General features: G+C 39.5%; 1 protein-coding gene across 2 annotated transcripts in view; it reads left to right on the top strand.

Annotated features, from left to right (window-relative positions):
- The window catches only part of LOC126373090 (arfGAP with SH3 domain, ANK repeat and PH domain-containing protein), a 43,642-nt gene extending 17,935 nt beyond the window's left edge, over positions 1 to 25,707 (top strand). Inside the window, exons 4-17 of one of the 2 annotated variants that reach the window (XM_050019087.1) lie at positions 8,508 to 8,762; positions 12,287 to 12,532; positions 14,404 to 14,665; positions 15,415 to 15,639; positions 16,631 to 16,853; positions 17,425 to 17,605; positions 17,859 to 18,140; positions 18,467 to 18,586; positions 19,342 to 19,531; positions 19,911 to 20,033; positions 20,528 to 20,640; positions 21,458 to 21,505; positions 22,366 to 22,560; positions 23,072 to 25,707. In XM_050019087.1, coding sequence (XP_049875044.1) covers positions 8,508 to 8,762; positions 12,287 to 12,532; positions 14,404 to 14,665; positions 15,415 to 15,639; positions 16,631 to 16,853; positions 17,425 to 17,605; positions 17,859 to 18,140; positions 18,467 to 18,586; positions 19,342 to 19,531; positions 19,911 to 20,033; positions 20,528 to 20,640; positions 21,458 to 21,505; positions 22,366 to 22,560; positions 23,072 to 23,269 — 2,661 coding nt within the window. In that variant the 3' untranslated portion in view covers positions 23,270 to 25,707. The remainder of the gene's footprint in view (positions 1 to 8,507; positions 8,763 to 12,286; positions 12,533 to 14,403; positions 14,666 to 15,414; positions 15,640 to 16,630; positions 16,854 to 17,424; positions 17,606 to 17,858; positions 18,141 to 18,466; positions 18,587 to 19,341; positions 19,532 to 19,910; positions 20,034 to 20,527; positions 20,641 to 21,457; positions 21,506 to 22,365; positions 22,561 to 23,071) is intronic. The other variant, XM_050019095.1, reaches the window with a different exon arrangement.
- The last annotated feature ends 497 nt before the right edge of the window (positions 25,708 to 26,204 follow it).

The following is a 26,204-nucleotide window of genomic DNA, read 5'->3' as shown; positions in this document are numbered from 1 at the left end:
TTAAGAGGAAAGATATCCCCATCTCTCCGAACATTGAATCTATAAACAATACATAGTCAATCATTCCATTCGAAACTTTAAAATAAACGCTGTTTAGTGTCTTTTTGTGCACTAAGTTGCTAAGTGTATATATCGTTTTATTCCTTTATTAAAATAACTTATCTTTAAGCTACAGAAGAAGCCAATGATAGATCGTATAAGTACCTTCACACTACATAACATTGGCGTAAATAGTACCTATCTGTTGTCACCCTGCCCGAAAGGCAATGGAGTAAATCTCGCAAGTTCACTGAGTGTGAAATGAAATAGGCGTGTCAAATAACCCATCAGACTTCAGTGTCTTCAGGGTTACCATATTAAAGTCACATAACATAACACATCACGACTATATCCCCATTGGGTAGACAGAGGATCCACACCTTACCTTTACCAAGCTTTCTGTTAGATCAACGTTCCACACCTTACCTTTACCAAGCTTTCTGTTAGACCAACGTTATTAATATTTTCCCACCGGGGTAAACAGAGACTATGGAATTACATTTGCTTCGATGCTGACACACTTTTTTTTGCTCCCTCCACATTCACCAATCGTTTGTACACGCACGCCGGTTCATAGTAGATCGTACTGAATCGTTTCTTAGCACAACCCCAATTTGACCAATGTACGTACATCCTTCTAGGTCTTCCTCTGCCAGCCCTACCACCAACCTTCGCTTTCATAATCATATTATTCTTCATCCACTCTACGTGTCAAAACCACCTTAACATTCCCTTCTCAATCTTAGCCACTATATCGTCTTTTTTACACCACATCTCCTTATCACACTGTTTCCCACTCTGTCACTCAATTTAAACACTTCATTTTTACTCAGCGACCTTATTACTACGGCATTAATCCTACTTTCATGCTTCACAGAAAAAAATGGTTCACAATCTCAATATATTTGTAACTCCAGGCGGGCTAATAACAATGGTCAGGTGAGCCGCATAACCGCATGTGCCCGAGGGTCGCAGGTTGAGTATAACTGCTCTAGAGCTAGCTCAAGTTACTAGCTTTGCAGTGAATATTTGTCAAAGGTAACCCTAATCTGGAAGTAATCTGCGACAGTCGCCGCGACGGAAATGATTCTATCGAGGGAGCCGCCGGATGTCTCGCGGCTATCTCCGGGGATGCGATATAAATCCAAATTAAACTGGATTGCTTCATTTTTCTCGCCCGTCAAAAAAGCAACAAACTTCTGCGTTATTTTTGACGTAGCTTGTGACGGGTACAGTAATTCATAAGTTGAGTCGCAGGTTATATTTCAAATCATTACTCCGTTGCGCTCTACTCATTATGTCACTCGCTCATAAGCAACAACTAACTATAGATACTAAGTTTATTATACCTTAACTTTGTGACATGTCTACTGTATTTTTTATATCAAATAGGTTTGCTCTTGACACCATTCTGACGTTATTTTATTATTTGTATTATACATAATATGCGCTAACGAATAGTAAATAAGCATATTGAGATCTAAAGTGAGTGAAGAAAAGAAGACTAAAACTTATCTTAAACGTTACCCCAATGTCTCAGGTCATTCTTACGATAAGGTCAAGTGGATTTATGTAGTTAAAGACTTGTACTAACTACCTATAAGTAAGTTAAAGCATGACCGACCTTATTTGTCCACCGCAATGCGATACTCGGGTATCAAATGTTGGATATTTGCAGCTTTATTTCGTCCTTCTGAGAACACCGACATAACATAAACGTGTTCTCGTTACGCCGTGCACTGATTGACGTAGTATCTACGTGCGTGGGCGCAGCACCGATTTGCTCGTAAATGGGTCAGGGTATCAGGCGACCCAGTGTTACCAGGCGGGCCTGCAAATGGGTACAAGACTCAATTCGTTGTTTCAAAATAATTCAAAATATTGCGGGTCAAAAGTTAAAGTTCCCCACTTTTTCTTCCTTATTCCTGTTTCAATTACAAGCTTATGGCAAAACAAACATTATACCCTACTCAGGATGTCCTTATACTAATTACATTGATCCCAGATGCGAATAATTTCTTGTGTAACAACTTGGTATTCACTTTAAAATGCATTCAATAATCACTAAGGCTTTCGAGATAACGAGGAAAAACTGTGAATACTACGTCTTAACAAGCTGGTAATACAGCGCTATTAACAAGCAGAGCTCAATTACTCTTTGAAAGGTCATTGAGAAAGATAGCGCAGATGCTCACTTCCATACGTAATTGTATTCATTTACCTAAGGCACAGTAAATATAGAAGCTTAGTAAGTTATAGTCACTACAGTCACTGTGTTCTTTGGTTCACCGGCTTGCTACACAAACGGGGAGCGCACGTTCGAACCCAGGTATTGGATTTGCACCAAGGAGTTATTAATCTATCTTAAGTGCAGTATTCTGTAAACACAGTTGGCTCGACCATCTTCTTCTATCGTGTTGGTTGTGAGGTGGATTACCAACCCAATCAACCCTGGTGTCAGGGTTACTATTGAGCCGCCAAAGGCCACTGACATGGCTCATGTAACGACTACTAACTTACATCAGTAACCGGGACCAACGGCTTAACGTGCCTTCCGAAGCACGGATCATCTTACTTTCGGACAAACACGTGATCAGCCTGTAATGTCCTATAACCAAACTAGGGACCACAAAGTGATTTTCGTCATGCATCTCCACTGGGTTTTGAACCCGGGACCTCCGGATCGTGAGCCCAATGTTCAAACCACTGGACTGATGAGGCCGGACCGACCGGTGAGGTAGAGGTGGGCTCGACCATTATAGACCTATCACATCTGTCTAACAGAAACCTCGATGAGGTGTGGGTACTTTGTTCATCTTGCGATGGTCTGCCCATCCATATTGGGATATAGTTGTGAGCTTATATTACGCTTAAGGTGTAAAGTTTTACAGTTCTCTTTATCGTTCTATATTCCCGGGATCCAAGTAGAATTAAAAGTTACATTGCTGCGACTAGTATAGAAACCATTTCCGTCGCAATGAGACTGTATTGCATACAAAACTTCCACTTTACTTAATAGTTCTGCAGTGGGATACTTGCAACGGTTTATGTCTTCGGTGTGGAAAATACATATAAAGTTAAGACTAACTTTAAATAACATTTTATTTCGTAGTTTAAGTAGGAAGTAGGTCGCTTAAATTCCAGTTGCGGTAGTAGGGTAAATTCTTAGAAAAGGAACATACATACATACACACACAAATTTTCACATAATTTAATTACGATGAGTGTGTATTAATTAGAGTAATTATCCACAGACGCAGGCGGCGGAATTGAATGTCCGTTAGAATGTAAAACTATGTAAAGAATGTAAAATATTAAATTACGGCAATAATAAGTAAACTCACCTATTTCCCATCGGGGAAAGCCGACAATATGGAATTCCATTTGCTTCGATCCAGACACACTTCTCTTGCTTCCTCCACATTCACCAATCGATTCATGCACGCCGTTCAGAGTAGATTGTAGTGTCGTAAACCTTTTCTAAGAAAAAAGGAAAACGTACGATAACTCGATTGTATTGAAAAAAACAGCAATAGGAATGTCATTCCTGCTTCGCCATAACAAGCTTTTAATTATTCCAATGAATCCGGGCCCCACGTGATTAATGTTTACCTTTTTTTGCACCGCGTTGAACATGTTGCACTTGACACTTAAACAAAAAAGGGAACATGTGGACCCTCGATTAATTAGCTGTAGGTAAAGGTTTGCACAATAAATATGAAAAAAAAACGAAGCTCAATTTGGGAGTAATTAATTATAAGTTCAAGTTTTCAATGAAAGATAAAAATTGATGATTGTAACATAAATCTATGCCGAACCCGTGAATGTTTCCACATTGGGAACGTTTCCTACAGTAAAAAGGTGCAAAACTTATGTAAAACGAGCTTAGTTACCTAACTTTTAGGCAGATAAGACCAAAAAAGAATCATTTGAAGAATAAGAGAACCGAATGTTCTTACTATTTAGGAGCTTTTACAACGGGAACATTGGCACTTTGGGAACATTCTCGGGAACGACACATCACTGGTGCCAAAGTAAGCAGCGTATCGATAAAAATGTTTTAATTACTCGACGAAATTTTTATGTCTGGTTTAAAAACGACGATTTGTTCATACGTCATCAATACCGCTGAGGTCCAGCAGGGGTGTCAACCTCGCTCTATTTCGGCAGTCCTTGCGGATGGTAGCGCCGAGCCGAGCCCCCGACACCACTGCGCAGAATCCTCGGCCTGCCCTTGACACGGCTTGCACTCCTTTGTCCTTCCACCCTCACCGTACGTGCACGGCGTCATTACATTTTGCTCACATGCACTTTTTTTGTTTCTATAATCACGAGTATACTAGTTTTTTAACCTAAAGGGTCTGAAATTACCTGACACCGTTCACAAATGGAAACCGATTTCGATTGGATAGAAACGTTTTTATATAGACGTTTGATATTACGACAGATCCGTTCTCGGTCTGTAATAGCTTCGATGACAAAGGGAGCTCCTACGAATCAACACTTCGATTTCTTATTTTATTACGTATTCTATTTAGATATATTTGCTCTATTCCTGAGGTTTATCGAAATATTATATCAACTTGCCTATATTTGTTACCAAACAATGTCGCGTTAAGAACACTGTTCTGGGATTCACCAATATTGTATTGGTATTGTGTCTCGTGGCCGGTTTCGCTCGAGGGATTTCTGGTTTTTCGCTCCACATTTTTGCCTGGTGCTCTCTTATATAAAATCTCTTGTATTTCTATCGTGGTTATGGGATCGTAGCATACAGTGTTTTACAGCGGCAAACGTAGAGGTATGAATCACAAAACCAGCGAGCTGCGCTAGCCGTTTGCCAAAAAGTAAACAGCTCTAAAAGGTGAGAAAATTCCGTCCACGTAAAGTAAATTGTTGTACCGTACATGTCGTCGGTGACGTCGCTAACTGACGTATCTGAAATTTTTAGCGATTCTGATTTGCACCTTTTGTTATTGTCTATAAGACAAATTATTTTAGCAAAAAAATTCATCACGGGTGCGGTCGAACTGTTCCGCCTCGCGGGAGATAAGGATAAATTTTCGGAGTTGATGGCCAACCTCCTCTAGTTGTAGAGGCACCTGAAGAAGAAGAAAAAATTGCACATACGCCAGTTTGCAAAATCAGCTACGGTGTGACTCGGAACAGACTTGTGGAATAGCTACGTGAGATCAAAGGTTCTGCAGAATTCTTGTCTTGTTTAAACATTCCCTTTGTTTTCAATTCTCTCTGTATCTTTTCTTTTATCTAAAGTATTCGAATGCCTGTGGTTATACACGTTCTATTTTCTTTTTAATTTGTTAATCCGAGAAATTCTCAAATTAACCCTCATTATTCGGTTTACAACTGTTATTCATTAGTCTGCTGTAATTTTCTCTACAAACAGCTTTGTTGTTATGCCTTACTCTCCAAAGTTAAGTTCACTTAAATCTACCTGTTCTTTATTATTCCTTAGTAAATAGCATTTGTTTAATAATTGATGTGTGAAAGGACCCGGCGATTAAATATTCATCGTTCCTCAGACCCTTTAGCAAGACCTTTTAACTCTTTACCAAAATTTAGGTTTCATCATTTAATTGATTTACTGTTTGGATTGTAATCCATTTACTTGAAATGCGAAATGTTTTAGATTTCACGGTTTAAACTGATTTATACGTGTGCTCTTTCGCAATAAATTAATTCAAGTGGATTCGCCCTATTTTTATTGCGAAGAAACCATACAAACCTCTTCATAATTTGGACCCTCTGAATATCGAATGATGAAGAGGAAAAGTTTTGACCGCCCTGGGAACGAAAAATGTGTTTGGCAACTTTGGAATGAGTTCATCATATTTCTACAGCTTTAAATTCTTAGCAAACTGTCTGTGTTCTAGAACAGATCTCCCGTCGATGTAATATGTAAAACTTATCTGATAAGCCAGATCTCAATTGTTGACAACAGTCTTGTTGATAAAAATCAATCGTCACATGATATTACTAATAAAGTAATAGGTTAGCATAAAAACCTAACGAATAAAGTTTCAACTAGAATCGGCTTAAACTAGATAAATAGGTGTAGACATAACAGCAAGAAACATGTTAATGTTACCAGCTTTTTATCGTGTGACTAGCAATTTCCATACAATGGAAGCGCATAAAGCTCGCACGTGCTCTCGATTGAAACAATGATCATTGTTGCAATAACATTTCATTACTCAGACATATTCACTCGGCAAGTATATTTTTTACACTAGCCTCTTTAGTACGTAAGTACGTAATTCGCACCATTGATACGATAAGCGGTCGATTGTTATATTGTGTATCGATGTAGTGTCAGTTCTTTTTAAACACTTGTGATTAACAATTATTGTGATATTTATTCTTCCGACGCTTATCGCCGTATTTGATCAGATGGTCTATAAAGAGTTATATGCTGTTCTTCTTCTTCTTTGCGAATTTTATTTTACCATCATACTCTGGTTTATTTGATTTTGATTTTATATTGCATAAGCTTGACGTAGGTATGCAATGCAATTATTTTAATTGTTGGATGTTTCTTCCTGTTTGCAAAGTAGTAGTTAACGTTAAATGTTTGTTTGCTGCTATGTAAATTGTAAAGAGACGTTGTCACTTATGTCTTTGTAAGTGGTATGAATATAAATTATGTTGCTACTTGGCGACCAATGACTGTCACGTCAGCTAAAGTTATTAGAGAACACTTCATCAATTGGACACCTCATTAAGTTTCAAATTCAATTAAATGTTTTTCCAGTAATTCTATGCTAACGCATTTGTTATGCATTGTGTAAGTTCGCTGAACGCGGAAAGCGAAACCGAGTTGCATCGCAAATTAATTCATCGTTCAGATAAGCGTATTGCGGGTAATCGAGCGTGTTTTCGATGTATTGCGATGGGAGACTCGCGTGCTATTCATTGTGCTCGCGATACGGCGGCGAGCGCGCCGCGAGATCTTAACAGATTACCTCGAATCAGTGCACTTCCAGCTCCACTCAGCCAGCTAAGAAGGGATATTTATATCTTCAATCGTGAACTACTTAAGTGTAGCATTCGCTTTTTCTTCCTTTATAGTATGTAGAGCTGTGGTTCTCGAAGATTAAGATCATGAGTGACTCCCCAAATTCTTGTTTTCAGTTTTATTGCATAATCAGTTGTGGATGTCGCCAAGTTTCCTACTACTGCATCTGGCCAGCAAATTATACCCACTTGCAAATTAGTTTTACAGTTTAGTCTTATTAATAAATCAAATTGTAAGTGAATTGGTTGAATCCCGCCTGCCTCTTTTCTGAAACAAGAAACAGCGGATCGTTTCGACACACGTTTTGTCATAATGTAATGCATGTTACGTCGTGTTGCCCGTTACTCTCTGGCTTTACTTCTGAGTGATCGTTATCGTCTTGTGAAATGCGTCTTATTTTCTTCCGATTCCCTTCGTTGCCATTTATTCTCTCTTATTGATCATCTTTTTGAAGTTTCTCATTTGTACACAAATATGTACACAATCAATCCCTTTTGATACGTAATTCGCACTATCCGACTAGACGGAAATAATTACCATATAGATCGAAAAATGAGGACCCGGTGGTGTAATGGTTAACATACTCGTTGGGTTCAAGTCCAGTCCGAGTGAGACATTTTCGATTTAATTTTCTCTTTGTAAACTGCAGTGTAACAGATGTTGATAACATTACATGAAATGTACTTTGATGACTTTATATTTAGTGATAAAATATTGTTGGAGCCGAATTTTATGAAGGCAATGCAATTTGCTTATCGCTCTTGTTTATGTCACGTACTCGTAACTATTATGTGGGCAATTTCCTAACAGCATAATAATTAGCAGGTTATTCAGCGGTTGGCAACAACGTTCAGGAAGGGTTACATTGTTTAGCCTTTGTCCCTCCGCCCCTCTGTCGCGTCTGTCACCGGCGTGTTCACTCCATTGATTTCACAATCGAGCACAGTTCCTACTTAATGGGGCTACCTCACTTCCCTTTTATAATTACTGTCTGGTTAAAAGTGTTTTTCAACGTTTAAAACAGAAGCTCTATCTGTTATAACGATTATATTATCTTTTATTACTCATGACTTATCGTCGGCGTAATTATACTTGCATAATGTACTTGCGTCAACACAATAACGATGCATCAGTTTTCATGTCACGGTCATTTATTAAAAAGTGTTGCCTTACAAGTCGCGTCGTGCACATGACTTTGCCCAATCATCGTGCCTATTCCATGCACGAACTCTTAGCGCCTGTGCAGGCTTGCACTTAGGCTGCCAGTAGTTTATCTATCAAAACGATGATAGTGAAGCAACCGCCTAACAGCCTATGGCTAAATGTGGCAAAGATCGACGCCATGGAATGTGTGATATCTGCCACATAAGTCATTTTAGTTCTAGATTACGTTCACATTTTAAAACCGACTAAGTAATTATATTGTCCACAGATGCAGAACATAAACAACATAGTGATGTTTCCCGTAGACAGTCTGCTAAAAGGAGACTTGCGAGGAGTTAAAGGCGACCTAAAGAGGCCGTTCGACAAAGCGTCCAAAGACTACGAGTCCAAGTACCTGAAGATTGAGAAGGAGAAGAAGTCACAGGCGAAGGAAGCTGGTCTCATCCGGAGCGAGGTGACGCCAGCAGAAATCGCAGATGAAATGGAAAAAGAACGGAGACTCTTTCAGTTACAAATGTGTGAGGTGAGTTCGAAAATTTCAAAAGGAATAAAATTATATTACAGCCCCTTCAATTTGTCAGTGCTAAGCTCATGTATGTTTATTCATCAAAACCACAAAATCTGCTCATAATGATACAAATTTTGGATTTCTCTTTTATTTTCCATATTTACCTATTATGACAGATTTAAGAACTGGAAATTTTAGCCTTCATAGTCGTTATTTATGTGATATAATTCCTTCTCTCCGTTTTATTGCCTAGAAGAATTTAGAAATATGTTTAACCTCTTCCTTTGAGAAAAGATTAAGGGCATCGCGATGTTATATTAAAAAAAAAACTAAATTAGGCTAATACCTTGTTATAAATATTTTATTAAAGGTCCTGACCTAAATCTTCTTTTCGTCTTTCTATGGTTTTAGGTATAGCTTATTTTCAATTTATTTCGTTACATTTTAATTGAATTCCATAGCTTTTTCATAGTTGTGTTTTGTTACTAAGGCACTAGACACGTGCTGTTCCCTTTTGGCTAGTAGCCGAGCTCTACCTCACGATAGGCAATTAATTGCAGGAGTGCAATGGTGGGTATAGTACTCCCCGCGGGCGCGACCTGTTGGACGCTAACCGCTTTAATAACTCACTCACAACTTGCCTTGGGCACTGTACGACCGCCCCCGTTAGTTTTGTGTACGCTACTAAATGATCCCTCAAGGGCTAATAGCCCCCTGACGAGGTGTAACTTATGGTCGCACTGGCTTCTACACAAATTGATTGCTAGCAACATTCCCATTGGATTCGATCGCACGAACGGAACGAGATTGATTGCCTCGTTTATTTTCCCTGACTGTAATTACATTTATTCTAGCTTCAAGAACAAATTAATGTTTGTCATAGGTTTGTTTGAAATCGTGCTGTGCACTGTTACTAAAGCAACTGCCTATATTATGTCGTAATTGCGCTGCAGTCGTAGTGCGTGCAGTGAATGACCGACCTCACACATTACTCTTGCTATGATAATTTACCGCATCACATTATTCTCATTCATGTAGAATGTACGCCGATAATGCATAGTTCATACATAAATAGATCGCGTGATAAACACTAATGGACATATCCGTGCAAGTGAATTTATACTAACGAATAACACGCTTCATGTAATGGCGCTTAATTAGTACTTTATTAAGTCTGGTTTTTATCACGTTATAGATCATATAAGCGAATTTGAATAAAAAAGGTATACATAACTAAAAGCAACTGCACACTTGACTACAGTGAAGATAAAAACAAAATATGTAGATACTTATACAACGCGTAATTTGTAGTGTAATTTTACGTAGTTTGTTAGTAAAGAATGCAATTAGTTTGGCATGTGTTGTTCAAAATATATTCGGGCGTAAATAGTACTTGTGCAACACCATAATGTCTGTCACAAGTGCCATTGTGGTCACCAACAGCCGTTATGTGTGCAATCATACCGCTATATAAAAGGTCAGAAGACCATTGCCAATGACACTATACAGTTAGCTATTTTGTTAATGCACGTGTATGTTGGCTAAGGCTATTGTCCACTCATATAGAGGTTCGTGCCAATTCGAAACCGTTATTTGTTCGCTTTTTATGCGTAATTTATTTCATAGAAGGTAGAGGTTTTACGCGGCTTCCGACCGCAACAAAATGTTCTCACGATATCTAGTAGTTAGTAGAAATCGAAAGGAGAGTCATTGCAGCTCTATGAGATTGTTGTCAATCTATTACACTGGACGCTCATGCAATTTACTGACATAAATTGCCAACTTAGCATAGACTGGATCCTTAATGGAAGCCATCTAGCAAATTGATTGCTTGAGACTGAGATCGCTTCGTGTTTGATGGATGGATATCTGTCGCGGCTAGATCGGTTGGCTATGCCAAATGTATTGGAATGTTATCTTTAGCTGCAGCGAGTGTCTGCCAAATGGCATGGCAGCTGCAGCCAAAGTCACTGCAGTTCATGGGCATGCTCGGTGATTGACTTGAATTTATGACTGTTTGAAGGCAGAACCATTTTTATGATATTGTTACCTACAAAAATAGCAAAATGGTTTAGATAACTTCTTTATTAAAATGAAATGAAAAACACTCTTGCACTTCTTCGTAATCTCTGAAGGATTACAAATTCTCTTTGATGTAAGTATGCGTTTAAAATCATATCGCTACTGCTACGCGCTAGTACGATATTTTCGTGACCACTTTAAAGACGTAGCGAAGTATACGTGAAGGCATCCCAAAGCAATTTGCGTCTATTTAAGCAAAAGTAGTCAGTGCGCGGGGTCATTGTTTTGTAGTTGTTTGTTTTATTCATCCACCATTACGCGGACAGTTTATTGTTTACCCTTAGAGAGCGAGCGCGAGCTAAACTAACATTACGCTCTGCTGGTTTCATTTCCTTTACAATCTGAGGAGTTGAATAGAGGTGTTTCTTCACAAAGATATCATCTAGTATCTATCTGAGTGCGCGCTGACTCGTTCAATTTACGCGGACTCGATTCGCCGCAGACGGGTAAGACAAATTGATTAGGCCGCTTAATTGGATCAACTCAAGCCCAATACCGTCTGTGGTTTATTCAAACATGCTATTCGAATCGATTTATCGCACAATAAATTCCTTTATTTGTGAAATATTTCTGAACAAGTACAATCGAACAAAACTCGAACCTCAAAAGCTTTTACGTTGGTAACCATTATAGTTGCCCATAGGCTTGTTGATTGTTTTGAGGCGAGTAACTTTACAATTGCGGAATGGCAGTAGATGTTCGAGAACAAAAGAAAGTGCGAAGCCCTATTGACGGTGTTGTTGGTGCGAGCAGTGCGGCGGCGCGGGCGTCAGCGGCGGCGGCGGGTCGCTGACCGGCCTTGCGCCGGCAGGGTCGCTCGTGACCCTCGCTTTGTTCCTCCCAGACCAGTACGCAGCACTCACTACGCCCACACATTTTCTCAGCTTGTTAAACTCATGATAGATTAATACCCAACACGCACACCCAATTCACTTCATTATTAACGACAAAATTCAATACAGCCAAAAGACAATGTTGACAATATCCTTTCAGGAGGATAATGGAGCTTATAATAACAATGCGCAAACATGTGTAAAGCCGGCGAGTCGCCAAGAAAGTTGTGCAAGGTCGCGCATCGTCGTTTTATTATTATTGCACAACTGTGCAGACAAATCTGGATTCACTACAGCGTGGATGCGTGCTCGTGCGTCATCAAATGTAATTTTATCTCGCGGAAGGGCACGCAGCAATATTTGTGCGTTTCCAGTAGCGCGTGCGCGTGCCGCGTCTATCCCGGCTCGGAGATTAGTTACGGGCTCTGATGAAGTAAGAGACGTGCCCACGCGCAGTTTTGGGCGACTGTCTGTCTGATACGCTTTACAAAACTGGCTCAATTCCATTTCTGTCTCCGAGTCGTACATTCGGGAATGTTGGTCACATTGGATATTGTTATTAGTGTACAACAGTAATATTATTTGTAACTGCGTCAAAATAAACGTGTTTTCGTGTTGTTGCAGTACCTGATAAAGTTCAACGAAATAAAGACGAAGAAGGGGATTGAACTGTTGCAACACTTGGTGGAGTACTATCATGCGCAGACGAACTATTTTCAAGACGGTTTGAAGACGATTGAGCACTTTGGTGTGTATGTTGCGGACTTGAGCGTTCAGCTTCAGAAGATAAGGCAGCAACAGGACGACGAGAGGCGGAGGCTTCTCGAGCTCAGGAACATGTTGCGGGCAGCCGCTCCTCAAGACAGGGAGGTAAGCATCCAAAGCCTTTGAAACATCCAAACTCGCTTAATGCATGCGGCGCATAAAGTTTGACGTTGCGCAATGCCGCCATGCTCTGCGTAGTTTTGAAAGCGGTTTACTAGTTCAAGACTGGCAGTAAGTACCTATCTGCACTTAGTTTGCTTTCAATTATGTTCATCTCCAGCTTTGAACTCCGGAGAGATTTACATATGATTTATTTATTACCGTTTTGTGAGCGTCAAGCTAGCGGCCTCAAAAAAAAAATGGGCACGAAAAAATAATTTGACCATACCAAAAAATAGTACTCTTATTGAAAAAAATAGTACCTGTTGTAAAAAAATTAGTACCATCACGGTTCTGGATCTATAGCCATGTTTTATTGCACTTGCTAGCTTGACGGTGAGCGAAATTTGGCGAGCATTAACGACAAGGTCTTTCGCTTTGATTTAAACGCCAAAAAATAGTACCGAAATAGTACTCACCCCCTGCAAAATACCGAAAGTAGTACTTCAACGGTTCCAAAGTTATAAAGGCAGTTCTTTGATCCCGCTAGCTTGACGTTTTGAAAATACCTATTATCTGGGGAATGCTTGCATACTTCAGTTTGTAACTAATCTCAATAAACTCGTATGAAATAGTACTCCCTACCATCATAATTTGGACCTGATTCTCTTTGTAGAAATATGTCAAAAAGTCATTATAACCTATGTCATACATTTATCAAGACAAGTACAGTCACGAACAAAATTATTACACATGGTCAAGAATGTTGTCAGATTTTAGTATTTTTCCCCATTTTTGGGTAAAAATTGGTGAAGTGCCAGGGTTGTCAGATGAAAGTAATATCATTGTTGAAACTCTTTGAGTTATTCTACAAATACTGCAAATTGTTTATTAACAAACACTTCGATCCGTAACAAATTCAACATGAAGGTATAAATTATAAAATAAAACAGCAGATTAAAAATGTATTATGATGTATTAAAATCACAGATTATTTTCGATAAGAACTAGACCCATGCAGCCATTTTCTATTAAAATTAGTGCATATGGGTGTATGCAATAGGAATTTTTTGTAATAGCAGCACTCTGAAGTGCAAAGAAATGGTAGGGTAGACCTCCAAAATGGCAATACTTACGAATAAATTGTGAGGTTATGTAATTGTCTACGTGACTGTATCAACAACAAATGTATATGGCATGTAAATGGCATAGGTTATGATGATTTTTTAACATTTCTACAAAGAGAATCGGATCAACATTATGACGGTAGGGAGTACTATTTCATACGAGTTTATTGACATTAGTTACATACTGAAGTATGCAAGCGTTCCCCAGATAATAGGTATTTTCAAAACGTCAAGCTAGCGGGATCAAAGAACTGCCTTTATAACTTTGGAACCGTTGAAGTACTACTTTCGGTATTTTGCAGGGGGTGAGTACTATTTTGGTACTATTTTTTGGCGTTTAAATCAAAGCGAAAGACCTTGTCGTTAATGCTCGCCAAATTTCGCTCACCGTCAAGCTAGCAAGTGCAATAAAACATGGCTATAAATCCAGAACCGTGATGGTACTAATTTTTTTACAACAGGTACTATTTTTTTCAATAAGAGTACTATTTTTTGGTATGGTCAAATTATTTTTTCGTGCCCATTTTTTTTTTGAGGCCGCTAGCTTGACGCACACACCGTTTTAGACTTGCCCTATCGGCATTATATTGTTGACCTCTCGTGTTAGTGCTAAGTAGGTAACATCAAAATTATTGCCTAATAATGTCAACTTAGCCACCAGATCACCTGATAAATTATTTCCAAAGCATTCGATACTACGGTAACTAATCGACAACTTATACTTGCACTGACAAGTATGTGTATTCGCAGGTGGCATCAGCAGTGGGGGGTTACTCGCTCCACCAGTTGCAGGGGGACAAACAGCACGGGGTGACACGGAGCGGGTATCTCCTAAAGAAGTCAGAAGGAAAAGTGCGGCGGGTGTGGCAGAAGCGTCGGTGCCGAGTGACAGCAGAGGGGTTTCTAGACATCTTCCACGCAGATGAGAATAAACCACCAGCTCGGGTGAATCTACTCACCTGCCAGATTAAAGTCGCGGCCGAGGATAAGAGGGCGTTTGATCTAGTCTCATGTTAGTATATTTGCCTTTGTTTGTATATTGAGGGAGCTTCATGCATGCTCAAACGTGTGGCTTGGCTTATTTTGTCTAGGGAACCTTTATTTGACGATATTATTATCAAATCGTTTCGTATTACTTCAGAAAGTAAATTGAAAAAATGAAAACTGAGCAGAGTAAATTTCAGTACGATATTAATAAAACAATCCCATTTATTTCTTGTAATAAAAGTCGAAGGTCCCTTAGGATAAATAAGAATAAGACTTCTTATAAACAGCGGAAAAGAAAAACCGCTATAAAGAAGATCAAGTTTACGTAAACATTATTTTTAGCGGCTATTGGTTCTCTTCTCACTGATGTTCAGTAATCAAGGTCAAGCCGTTAGCGATATTAACCGAGTGCCGTAAATTAATGATTGTTTTTCACCAGCACCATTAGCTTAAATTGGTTGTAATATGATTGATAGGGAAACGGGATAAATATGTAATGGGAGGTTTTTACAGAGTCAAGTTTAGTGAGTTAAACACTGTTTTGATATATACTTTAAGATGGTATATATCTATGAAGAAAGACAGGTAACTCGTAAGTGAATATTTTTGTGACTTACTTCAGAGTACTCTCCATAATTAACAAACTTAAAAGACAAAGAGACTAGAGATATGTCTTTTTCGCGCTAATGATATACAGCTTAGTACGAAAGAGACGAGATATAATATATGTTAGTCTACCACACTTTAAATAATAAAAACCTTACCACCTTACAGACAACCGTACCTACCACTTCCAAGCGGAAGACGAGAGTGAACAACGTGCGTGGACGTCAGTTCTGGTCAACTGCAAGGAAGGCGCTCTCATGAGAGCCTTCCACCAACAAGCGGGGGAGAGCAACGACACAGGGCACTCTCTGTTGGACCTACAAAGGTCCATCATACGGGCTGTGAGGGCCATGCCTGGCAACCAGGTGTGTGCCGACTGCGGGTCTACTAATGGTAAGTGTTTTATGTCGTTTTCCAACGTACACACGTGAAGTCCCATCTATAGAGTAGACCAGAGACTATGGAATTCCTCGTATTACCATCCTGACACACGACTTTGGCTTCATCCATTCTTTTGATCGTAATCCTAAGATGGGTGATGTTTCTATTATATTTTATTATCACGTGTAGTCATGAGTAATATCATGTGCCCACTTTAGAACCCTGTCGCACTATCATATTTGACATTTAATTAGACTTACGGTTCAATTTGTCAAAAAAGTAAATGTGACATAGTATCAAAGTGTATACATATTAGTATTCGTGATCGTACATAAACCATTTCCATGCATAAACTTATATGAAGGTATAATTAAATTTTAATGCTCAGCATTGTATGTTACCAAAGACCGGTTTAGTTAAGGTGTTGCAGCGCAAGTTACCACAGAAAAGTGAAATCGCCCGCAACTTCAGGTTTCGTGGTTACTTGGCAACTTTTTCTGTATCATCGTTTAGTATTAGTTTAATACAAGTAACATTATCATGCCAAGAGGATCTTGTATGGGGCTATTTGTGGTATACGCGTTTGAATGTGTCCACTTTTCATAATGCGTTTCACTTTAGGTTTCACTGTCTTTAACAAGCAGTCACTCTAGCAGAACTGAGGTTAGAATTTGTTAGCTGTATTTAATAAGTGAGTATTATGAAGTAAATACAAAACTACCTATCGCCCCATGCCAATTCCTAGCTAGATTTACCTCACCCCCTCTGGCTCTTACTTTAGTCTTAAATGATCGTATGCTGCTAAAGAGAGGGATAGCGTGCGTCTTGCTCGCATTTACGTGTTCAGTGGCACTATGTAAGAATTAAAAATTTGTTTGGATGGAGTGTATGTGAAATAGATACCTGGCTAAGAAACTTGCCCCTTGACGCGACATCACGAATTCTTTAATTAGTTCGCAACGATTGTATGAATAAAATTAAAATCCCGCCATCTTCTTTTCAGATCCAACGTGGTTATCAACGAATTTCGGTATAATAGTGTGTATAGAGTGTTCTGGAAGCCACAGGGAGTTGGGCGTGCACATATCTCGAATACAATCGTTAACGTTAGACCGACTGAGTACGTCACAGCTGTTGTTAGCGCGACACATGGGCAATCAGATGTTCAATGAAATCATGGAAAATACGCTCGACGACAGGGATAAACTTACACCGGAAAGTACAATGTAAGTATTTTACACCTTTTATTGACTAAAATGAGCGAGAAGACGCTAAAATGAGAAACTTGTGTGCGCAAGTTGTGTGTACTTATGTAGTGTATATTTAAATAATTAAAAACCGCATTGATAAGGAGTTCCTTGCACCGCTTTGCCTCAACTATACGTTCTGAAGGAATTACAACTCATTACTAATAATTAACTAATAATATCAGTAACTGTCAGCACTATTCAGAAGGGGAGCATAGGAGTTTTAGTACGGCTTTGAAATAGCCTACTCTGGGCGCCATCCCACTCGCGTTAGACAGGGTACTGTGGAAGGCAAGAGGGACGCCTCGCCCTATTTTTCCCTAAAAAGTAGCATGGAGAATGCAATAACAACTAGTGCTATCTAAATAGATTCTACCATTTAAACTAAAATATCTGTTTCATTTTCATTTTCAAGAAGTTGGATATAGTAGTCTACTGGGTCCCACTTGTGACTCCATCTGCCCTGTTTAGATTGGCACTTACTTGCTACTTATAAAACTACTACCTACTGTATACCGACCGATACTTAAACACTAGTCTTTCCCTCTAGGGAGGAGCGCCTCAGGTTTATTCGCGAAAAGTACGTGTACCGGGTGTACGCGGCGCGCACGTGTCGCGACGCGGCCGAGCGTCTATCCGAGGTCGAGCACGCCGTCAACAACGGACATCTGCAGAACTTGCTGCAGGCCTACGCCGAGGGCGCCGACTTGGCCGCTACCCTACCCTGCTCCGTAAGTACCTTTCATCAAATACTTATCCGTAAAATGATCCGTGCTTTGGAAGTCTTAGCTATTTCAACCAATTGATTGTGTGAGTTTGTACGATGACGGACTTAATTACCACAAATCAAGCGTATTCATTTGGTTATTCCAAAAACTAGTTGGCCGCTTTCTTTCACCAACAATTCTACATATTGTCGATCAGCTGTACTTCTTTATGGACAAGGCTAATCTCGCCCTTTAACAACGCCATTTATCATTTCAGGATTGCGGCGAAACAGCTCTCCACCTAGCCATATCTCGGGAACTGGGCGACGGTTCATTCCTTCACATAGTCGATTTTCTAGTCCAAAACGGGGGTCCCCAACTTCTTGACAAAGCCACGACCACGGGGATGACGGCGTTACATTTGTGTGCGGCCACGGATAGATCGGAGCCTATGAAACTGTTGTTGAAAGCGGGGGCTGATACGAGCGTGAAGGATGGCAGTGGACGGACCGCCTTGCAGATCGCAAGGCAGTTGGGGCATCACGCTTGCCAAGAGCTGGTAAGGAAACCGCTTTACTGTGTATTGTGTACGTTTGAAGTTATATTAGTCCCGAATTCTAAATCACGCAGACTGACGTATTGCACCTACCATGACAATCAATTTTATCGACTCACAAAAAGGCATTAGAATCGGTCGATCTATTTCCAAGTTTCGATTTGCGAGATTAGTTCTTAGTACAAATCTCCGGTCTGCCAGTCATGGGTCTCTACCCATGTTTCTCTATGGTATAAATGGACGTTTTAAAATAGTTACTTAAGCCAAATATTTGAATATTTATTTTTATTACCCATGCTCTCTTTGAAATAGTTGTTATATATTTTCAGTTGGAGAGTGTAGATAAAAGAGAGAAGAGTATGTTCGAGAATATAAATATAGACTGGAATTTATCACATGACGACGGATCGACGGACTTCTCAGACGATGACACCGTCATTGACGAACGGGTGAGTTGCAGCGCCGAAAATATACAAGCAATTTACAACAACAAATGCAAACTCAAATTCGCATTCTGTTATTGGCACTACTGATCGAAATTCATACGAATCGCTGGAACGATATTCATTTCTCTTGATCAATTAATCTGGATACATTGGTGTATAATATGTTTCTAGTCTGGATATGTCTATTTAGTTGATCTTGAAACTGGGGGCATATAATTTACTCAGCATAGTACGTTGGTGACACCTTGAAATCAAGCAGCTGATTTTTGTACCAGTCACTTTACACGTGCTTAGGGAAACTCACGAAGAGAAAATTAAATCGAAAAACATCGGTGTCGGCTTAATGACGGTATACTTAGATCGAAAAATTTCGCATGAACAGAACAGTATGAGGACTTGGTGGTGAAATGGTTCGTACGTTAGTCCCGGCTTGGCAAGAGTTGTGGGTTCAACTTAAAAAAGAAATCGATTTATTTTTCTCTTTGCAAGCAGCTGTTATCGTAAATGAGACCAATGAGTTATTCATTTTCACTCACTCAGTTGGCTCGACCATTATAGACGTAGATAGAATGTAGCACTAGGCGGCGATACGGCTCACCAACTATCATCACTTTAGTCTGACAGAAAGCACGGTGAGATGTGGATACTCAGTTCATCTTACAAAACAATGTACCTCTGTCTACCCCTATTGGGATATAGCCGTGAACTTATTATTATAATAATAATAATATATCGTAAATTTAACTCTGTCTTCCCAGCAAAACGGCAGCGTGACACCAGAGAAGAAATGTCCGCGGTCTCGCCCGCCGTCGTACGTGGGAGGCCCGCCGCCCGGCGCGGAGCGCGCGGGGGGTGACTCGCCCGTGCTGCGCTCGCGCTCCTCCACGTGTGACTCGCTGCACCACGCGCCGCCCACGCCCACCACGCTGCCTAGGAAACCCAATGTTTGTAAGTACCATAGAGTTCTAATTACGTATAGACAGATGCCACGGGTGCATAGCCGGTGACCAAAATATGCATGAGACAACGGGCTTATCAGAAAACTTTTCACATTATTTCTTGAGTTTTTACTACCGCCCGCCCACAACTAGTGCTTGTGGTACTACAAAATGAGCAAAAAGAAAAGCAGGTAAATCGATGTAAATATATAGAAATGTCTTGGTGCGGTGGCATCACACGCCGACGCGTGGCAAGTGACATGCAGACTCGTGTGCTGAGAGCATACGTCCCTTGTTTCTGGTTTGTGGTAGTCTGGAGGTTGTATTAAGACGTGTCCGCACTGGACCACTTTCATTCATATTTTAACACTACTGACCTACGCTTACAGACAACATCGGCAGCCTAAAGAAGCGCGCGGCGCCCCTCCCCCCGGCCGTGGCGCTCCCCCACCCGCCGCCGCACCCGCGGTCTACGCCCTCTCCATCCGCTGATAGCGCGCGGTCGCTACATCGTAAGTTACATCAATATCATAATACGAACAACCGCTATGTCGCTAAACTACCCGCGCCCCTTGACGCACCCGTGCCGCGCCGCCTAACGCCTCGCTCCATGAACGAGACGTTAGTGAACAGAAAGTCTTTAAGTAGCGCGCTGCCGGTCTATGCCACCTTTCGCTGACAGTGCGCGGTCTTTGCATTGAAATTTCAATATACCTCAACAAAATTCTTCAACAAATATTCGCTCATACGTGAGTCATTATGGGTATCTCAGCACTCCATTTCAAAAGTGGCTGCAAGCTGTCTTCTAAATGTCTTATTTTATTTATGAATACTTACTGATGTAAGTTAGTAGTCGTTACATAGCTCATGAGCCATGTCAGGGGAGTTTGGCGGCTCAATAGTAACCCTGAACAGGGTTGATGGGGTTGGCAATCCACCTCACACACAACCCACACGATAGAAGAGATATGATTTACATATAACATAACACGTTTTATATGTACAGTAACAAACACGCTGGTCAAGAACCGTCCGCAGCAGCCGCCGCCGACGCCGCCGCCCGTGGCGCCGCTACACAACGGCGCGCACCGCGACGAGCCCACGCCGCCGCCGAGAAAAGTAAATATATTTCATAAAATATATATTTAGCTACTGGGGAATCTGACGTGAAATTCATTTTTAGGAAAATCTGATAAAGAAAATTAAATCGAAATATTTTTTTTTTAACTTAGACGGAACTTGTACCCGCAGCACTTGTCAAGTAGAAACGCGCGTGTTAACCATTACACCACCGGGCCCCCCTCCTGTCCATGCGTAATTCTTTAGATCTATGTATCGTCATTACTTGTCCCTCGTCCCAGCTTGACAAGAGCTGCGCATTCAAGTCCAATCCAAATTTTCTTCGATTTAAGTTTCTCTTTATGAGGTGAAATTGTTTAAAAAGTAACATACCACAGCATCACGCCTGTATCCTGGCGGGGTAGGCAGAAGTGTATAGTGCACCTACTCCTCATTAGCTATGTTTAAGTCCCATGTAATAGGAGGCAAGCCCATTGCCATTAACCGGGCACATATCCTGGAAACCAGCCTCAAATTCTGGATATCAACCGTGGTTAAATCCGACTATAAACACCGACAGAAATGCTGCTATCAAAAGGTACAATTTCTCGTTAAATGTCTACCAAAATTGGGCAAATTCTGAGAAATATGTTAATCTTAGAAGCTGAATTACCCATGGAAATGTTTATAAGTATATTGATGGTATTTATCGCTTAAAAAATCCCGTATAACTTGTGGCATGGACCATAAATGTGTAATCTACCTAGCCTATGGTTAACAAGAGCAGTTTAACGGGCTTAGTCCCTCCAGAAATGTAAATAATTTTCTAAACTAACATAAAGGATCTAGTACAGGGTGATATTTGTTTTTGCTTCAGAAGAAAAATAGATTGCACCTGGAAAAGGCGAAAGCGAAACTGAGAAGGGTAACGATCGTCTGAAAACATTAGTGTACTCGTACTTACTCGCTTACCCTTGTTTGAGTTCCGCCCTTCCCGTATTAATATTTTTATCTTCCACCCTTTCTTACTGTCAAGAGAAAAATACCAAATTTTTCTTAAAAAAAAAATAGGGCATTCTCGCTGAAATTTTAGCAGATAGACTAGACTACCTACTTTATTTGCAGTAGTGTCGATGTTAGGAGTCGATATAATTTCCTGAACTTTTGGCCGCTTTCACCTAGTTATGCCATATTGAATTGAATTGGCAAACAAATCTCTTGACAATATGCGTACTACTTTCAGCTAATTTTAATTATAACTTGCATGCTACCTGAGCTTCACAGCTTTCATAAATTCTAACTATTTTCATAGAAAAGTTATTTTCGATCATGATAATTTCACTGCATTACATAAATAAATTAAAAAACTTGAGTAAATGACGCAATTTACTCCAACATGACATTGAATTTTTAATCAACTAATATCCTCCACATTCATGCTACATGCATACGTGTGTTTGAAAATCAATAACAGAGTGATATGCATGGTTGCTTTTTTACTACTGGAGAAATAAAAACAAAACAATATCCACATAATACCCTACACTATACTGCCTTGTAAAGCTTTTCTTATACATAGTTAAAAAATCAAGAGTACTTTTAACCGCCAATTTTATTTTTCATTATCCCTTCTACCACGGAAAGCAAGCAAGCGAGAAATAAACGACAAACATGTTTTATTTCTCAGCTCGCGTCCAAATTATGTTTACGAAGGCCGATGTAAAACACGCTTTTTTCCCTTTATAACTTATGTAAGAAACTAAAACATAGGTGAATGTGTTACAGGAGTGTTCTAGTCAAGATTCGTCGTTGGAGCTGTGCGACATATCGGACGCTCTGGACGACAGTCGCGGGCAGTCGGCGCTGTCGTGCGACAGCAGCCGCTCGCGGGAGCGCTCGCGCCGCAGCGATAGCCGCTCGCTCGATGTCTCCGACACCTCCAGTGTACATTCGCGGTCGCCCTCTGCTTCTATTACTATGGTATGTTTATGCTACTCGTGTACGATAGAGGGAAACTGTCCTCATTATTTATATTGAGACGAATATCGGATTTGGCTGCGGGTTGTCTTTTACTGACAATTTGTCGCTCTGCCAACCACGATAGTGATATTTTAGAGCCAGAATTTTCACGTGAAAGCATAAGCGGACACTCCATACAAAATTCTCATTCTTACCGTGTGTCGCTTTATCACGTAAGTGCGAGTTAGACAGACAGTCGGCGCGCGCTAAAGTAACCCAGAGGTGGTGAGGTAAATCTGAGTCTACGCCGCGTCCGATACGAATCGGTTAGTGGCGAAGAGTTACCGTTCCACATGCAGTATTATTCTTTATTCTGTGGTGAGATTTCATTGCATGATACGTGACGATGTAACATGATGTTTGGGTAAAAAAGTTAGAGTCTATGTTGACGCGAAGCATCCTGATGCGAATTCACGTGAAAATACTATTGTCGAAATAAAAATAATAATTGTGAATATTAATTATCTTTCAGGTGGGCGGCATGAGACGGTGTCGAGCACTGTACGATTGCTCGGCGGACAACGAGGACGAGCTATCATTCCGCGAGGGAGAGGTCATTGTGGTGATCAACGAGCGCACAGAGGACGACAACTGGATGGAAGGACAAGTGGAGGGCACGACCCGCCGCGGCATGTTCCCTGTCTCTTTCGTGCACATGCTGCCCGATTAGGGCGACAGAGACGACCAGCCGGACTGCGTTTAGTCTTCGTTGCGAAACTAGAGTGTTCATAAAACTCGTTCGTTACTTTACCAGCTCAATATAATTTAAGTCGTAAAATCTCTTTTCCAATATGTTCGATATTTCGTCTGCGCTGTTGTTTTGTTTTTCTATTTAGCCCTCTATGTTGTTTACCATCGTCGATTCCGACTAGCCAGCTATTGTAGAGTATAAGCGTGAGGGTTGTATCGTGTCTAATAATCTCGATTAGGTATAGACGCTAGATTCAGTTGGGTTCTATTGACGAGTCTGATCAGATTCAGTGTTCAATATTTGTAAATTGACATCAGTGCAAGGTGTAGGCTAGAGATATATGACTGGAATCTAAGAACAAAGTATTGTATAAGTTTGGCCTAAAGCTAACGGAATTCGTTTGAAAAGCTATGAGCTTATTTACTCTAGCGTTTTGTATTATTCAGTATTCGATCGCAAATCTGTTTTATATACATGGTTACTGTTGCAAAGTATTTTATTGAGATTTACAGAATACATCTCTCTTATTCGAACTGTCATAATAACTTCCATGTTGTAGAAGATGATAAGATTATTTTCACACTTGAAGAAATTTGATATAATAATATCAACATTGTACGATTGTTTTTATACATGAATTTTAATACTCATAAATTTTAACCATTCCTCTTTTGAATCTACCGTTTCTTGATATGAATGTTGTAGGTTTCAGTAGTGATAGATTCTCTGGTGAATGCTTCAAAATTAAGACTAATACTTTCAAGTTTATAAATGATAAGCTTTAGTATTGTTGAGAACACCAATATTTACTGTAAGTTTGCCATTAGCTAGTCCGTCCCTTGCGGGGTTTTACTTCAATGTTCAACGTGACACATCATCGCGGGCTTTTTCAATTTCGTATACTTCCTTTGTCTAATAAAATAAGTAAAATTTTATCGTAGTGACTCTATAGATTTGTAGACAAGAATAGCAAAACGAGAAATCACAAAATGCTCAATGGATATCGTCAAAATACAATGCAATAATAATCAATGAATGAAAGTCAATCTAAATGATATTTAAGAGATTATAATTTACTTGTTCATGTAGTGATTGTTACTTAGCGATTAACATTCGTGTGTACAGCTCAGAGTGATTGCCAAAAATAATTATGTGATCTGTAGATGAGATTTATATCAGCGACAAATGACTATCGGACCAGTGACTGTTTGTTGCCTAGTTTGTTCTTGTAGTCGATATTGAGGTGTCTTAGATTGTTGGTGCATGCTGTCTATAGAGATGTTAGTGGGACCATAGCCTTGCACCCCCAACAATAAAATTGTTTTTATAAAGAAACTATTCCCGTATTTCAAAATGAAATTTATTTTTTAATTAGAACTTGGACCAAAGACACCTGGAAACTATTTATATATTTTTTATTGTGTGCAAGACTATGGCCCCACTCAATTCAAATATCTTTGAAAATTGTTATTTCATGTGAAATTTTAACAATATTTCCGTTTTCAGATACAAAATAACACATAATGCAGTATTCTTAAGTGATATAGCTGTCGGAAAAACAACTCGTTCATTATAAAGTAGATATTTAAATCTGTACCCACTTAGCAGGTTATAGTAGTTATAAATTATGATGAACATTTATAATAATGTAATCATTCAAGTTATGAATAGAATTCTGTCCACCAATAGGTGTGTTGATCGCAGTATCTGTTATAATGTGATTCATGCAACGTGTCTAATCTACACATTCCCAGCCTATAGTTGTTTAGTTTTCTGTAAGTATATTAAGTTGATGATCCTAATGTATGTAGGTCTTTATTGTAAGTGATCACATTATACCCACATTTTGTATAGTTACCTACATTACCGCGCTCGTTGCCATAAATTAGTATTACTGAGTATTGAGTAGAAATGTATTGTCATAAGTTGCGTACCCTCGGCTTCCGATCTATATTGAGTTAGTGTATGAGCGTCAAACTACACTTTCGTTTGACGATAGGCTGTTAACATTTTAATAATTTGCCATTTGTATGCAACAGCGATCCTGTAAATAGATGTAGCATAGCGCGTAACTTAGCCGAGTAGGGATCCATAAATTATTTTATTGATTTTAATATTAGTTAGAAAAGTACTGACTTAAAAGTTAAGTTCAGTACTTTTCTAATTATTTTACGACTATTAAACATTTATTTATTTAATATATTGCAAAAATCTTATTGTGATGATATATTTTAATGCCATTTTAGCCTGTCAGTATGTTACTTATTGAAGTTGTGTAACCAAATGATGCTAATAGTGTGTAAGATGTTTCATTCTTTGTAGTATAATTGGGAGTTGTAGGAGGAATAGTTTTTTCTATTGTGTATTATGTGAATGGAAATCTGTATGAATTTATTAATACATCACCTCGATGTCTATTCTGCATTTTTATTTATTGAAAGTTAGCCCTGTATATTTTTACTGCATAAGTAAGTAGTAGAGGAGAGGCGATGGATGAAGAGTAGGATAAAAGTAGCAAAAAGGAGGGAAGGTGTCGTGAAACATACATAATCATGTAAGGTCACGAATTATCTGAATTCTGAATCACATTCCAAAACTTAAATGTGTCATAGTTATATGAATACCTATGGGGCAAAATACCCACAAATGGGCAACTTGCCCATAGCTGTCTAAATATAGGGTAAAAACCCACGATGTTAGAATATGGGATTAGAATGTTTCATAACACTAAATTACATGTTCAAGATATCCCAGCATCTCTACCATGTCGTCAAACATTACATAATCATGTATGTTTCACGACAGAAGGTGACGAGGAACACTACAGTGGGAAAAATACTTAATATTGACAAAATAATTAATTTTCTCATCAATAAACGTCTGAAACAAATATGTGCGAAATAAAAACCTATAC

The sequence above is a fragment of the Pectinophora gossypiella genome, chromosome 2 (genome assembly GCF_024362695.1).
Source record: "Pectinophora gossypiella chromosome 2, ilPecGoss1.1, whole genome shotgun sequence".
Taxonomy (NCBI): domain Eukaryota; kingdom Metazoa; phylum Arthropoda; class Insecta; order Lepidoptera; family Gelechiidae; genus Pectinophora; species Pectinophora gossypiella.
This window is presented reverse-complemented; position numbering and strand designations above follow the sequence as displayed.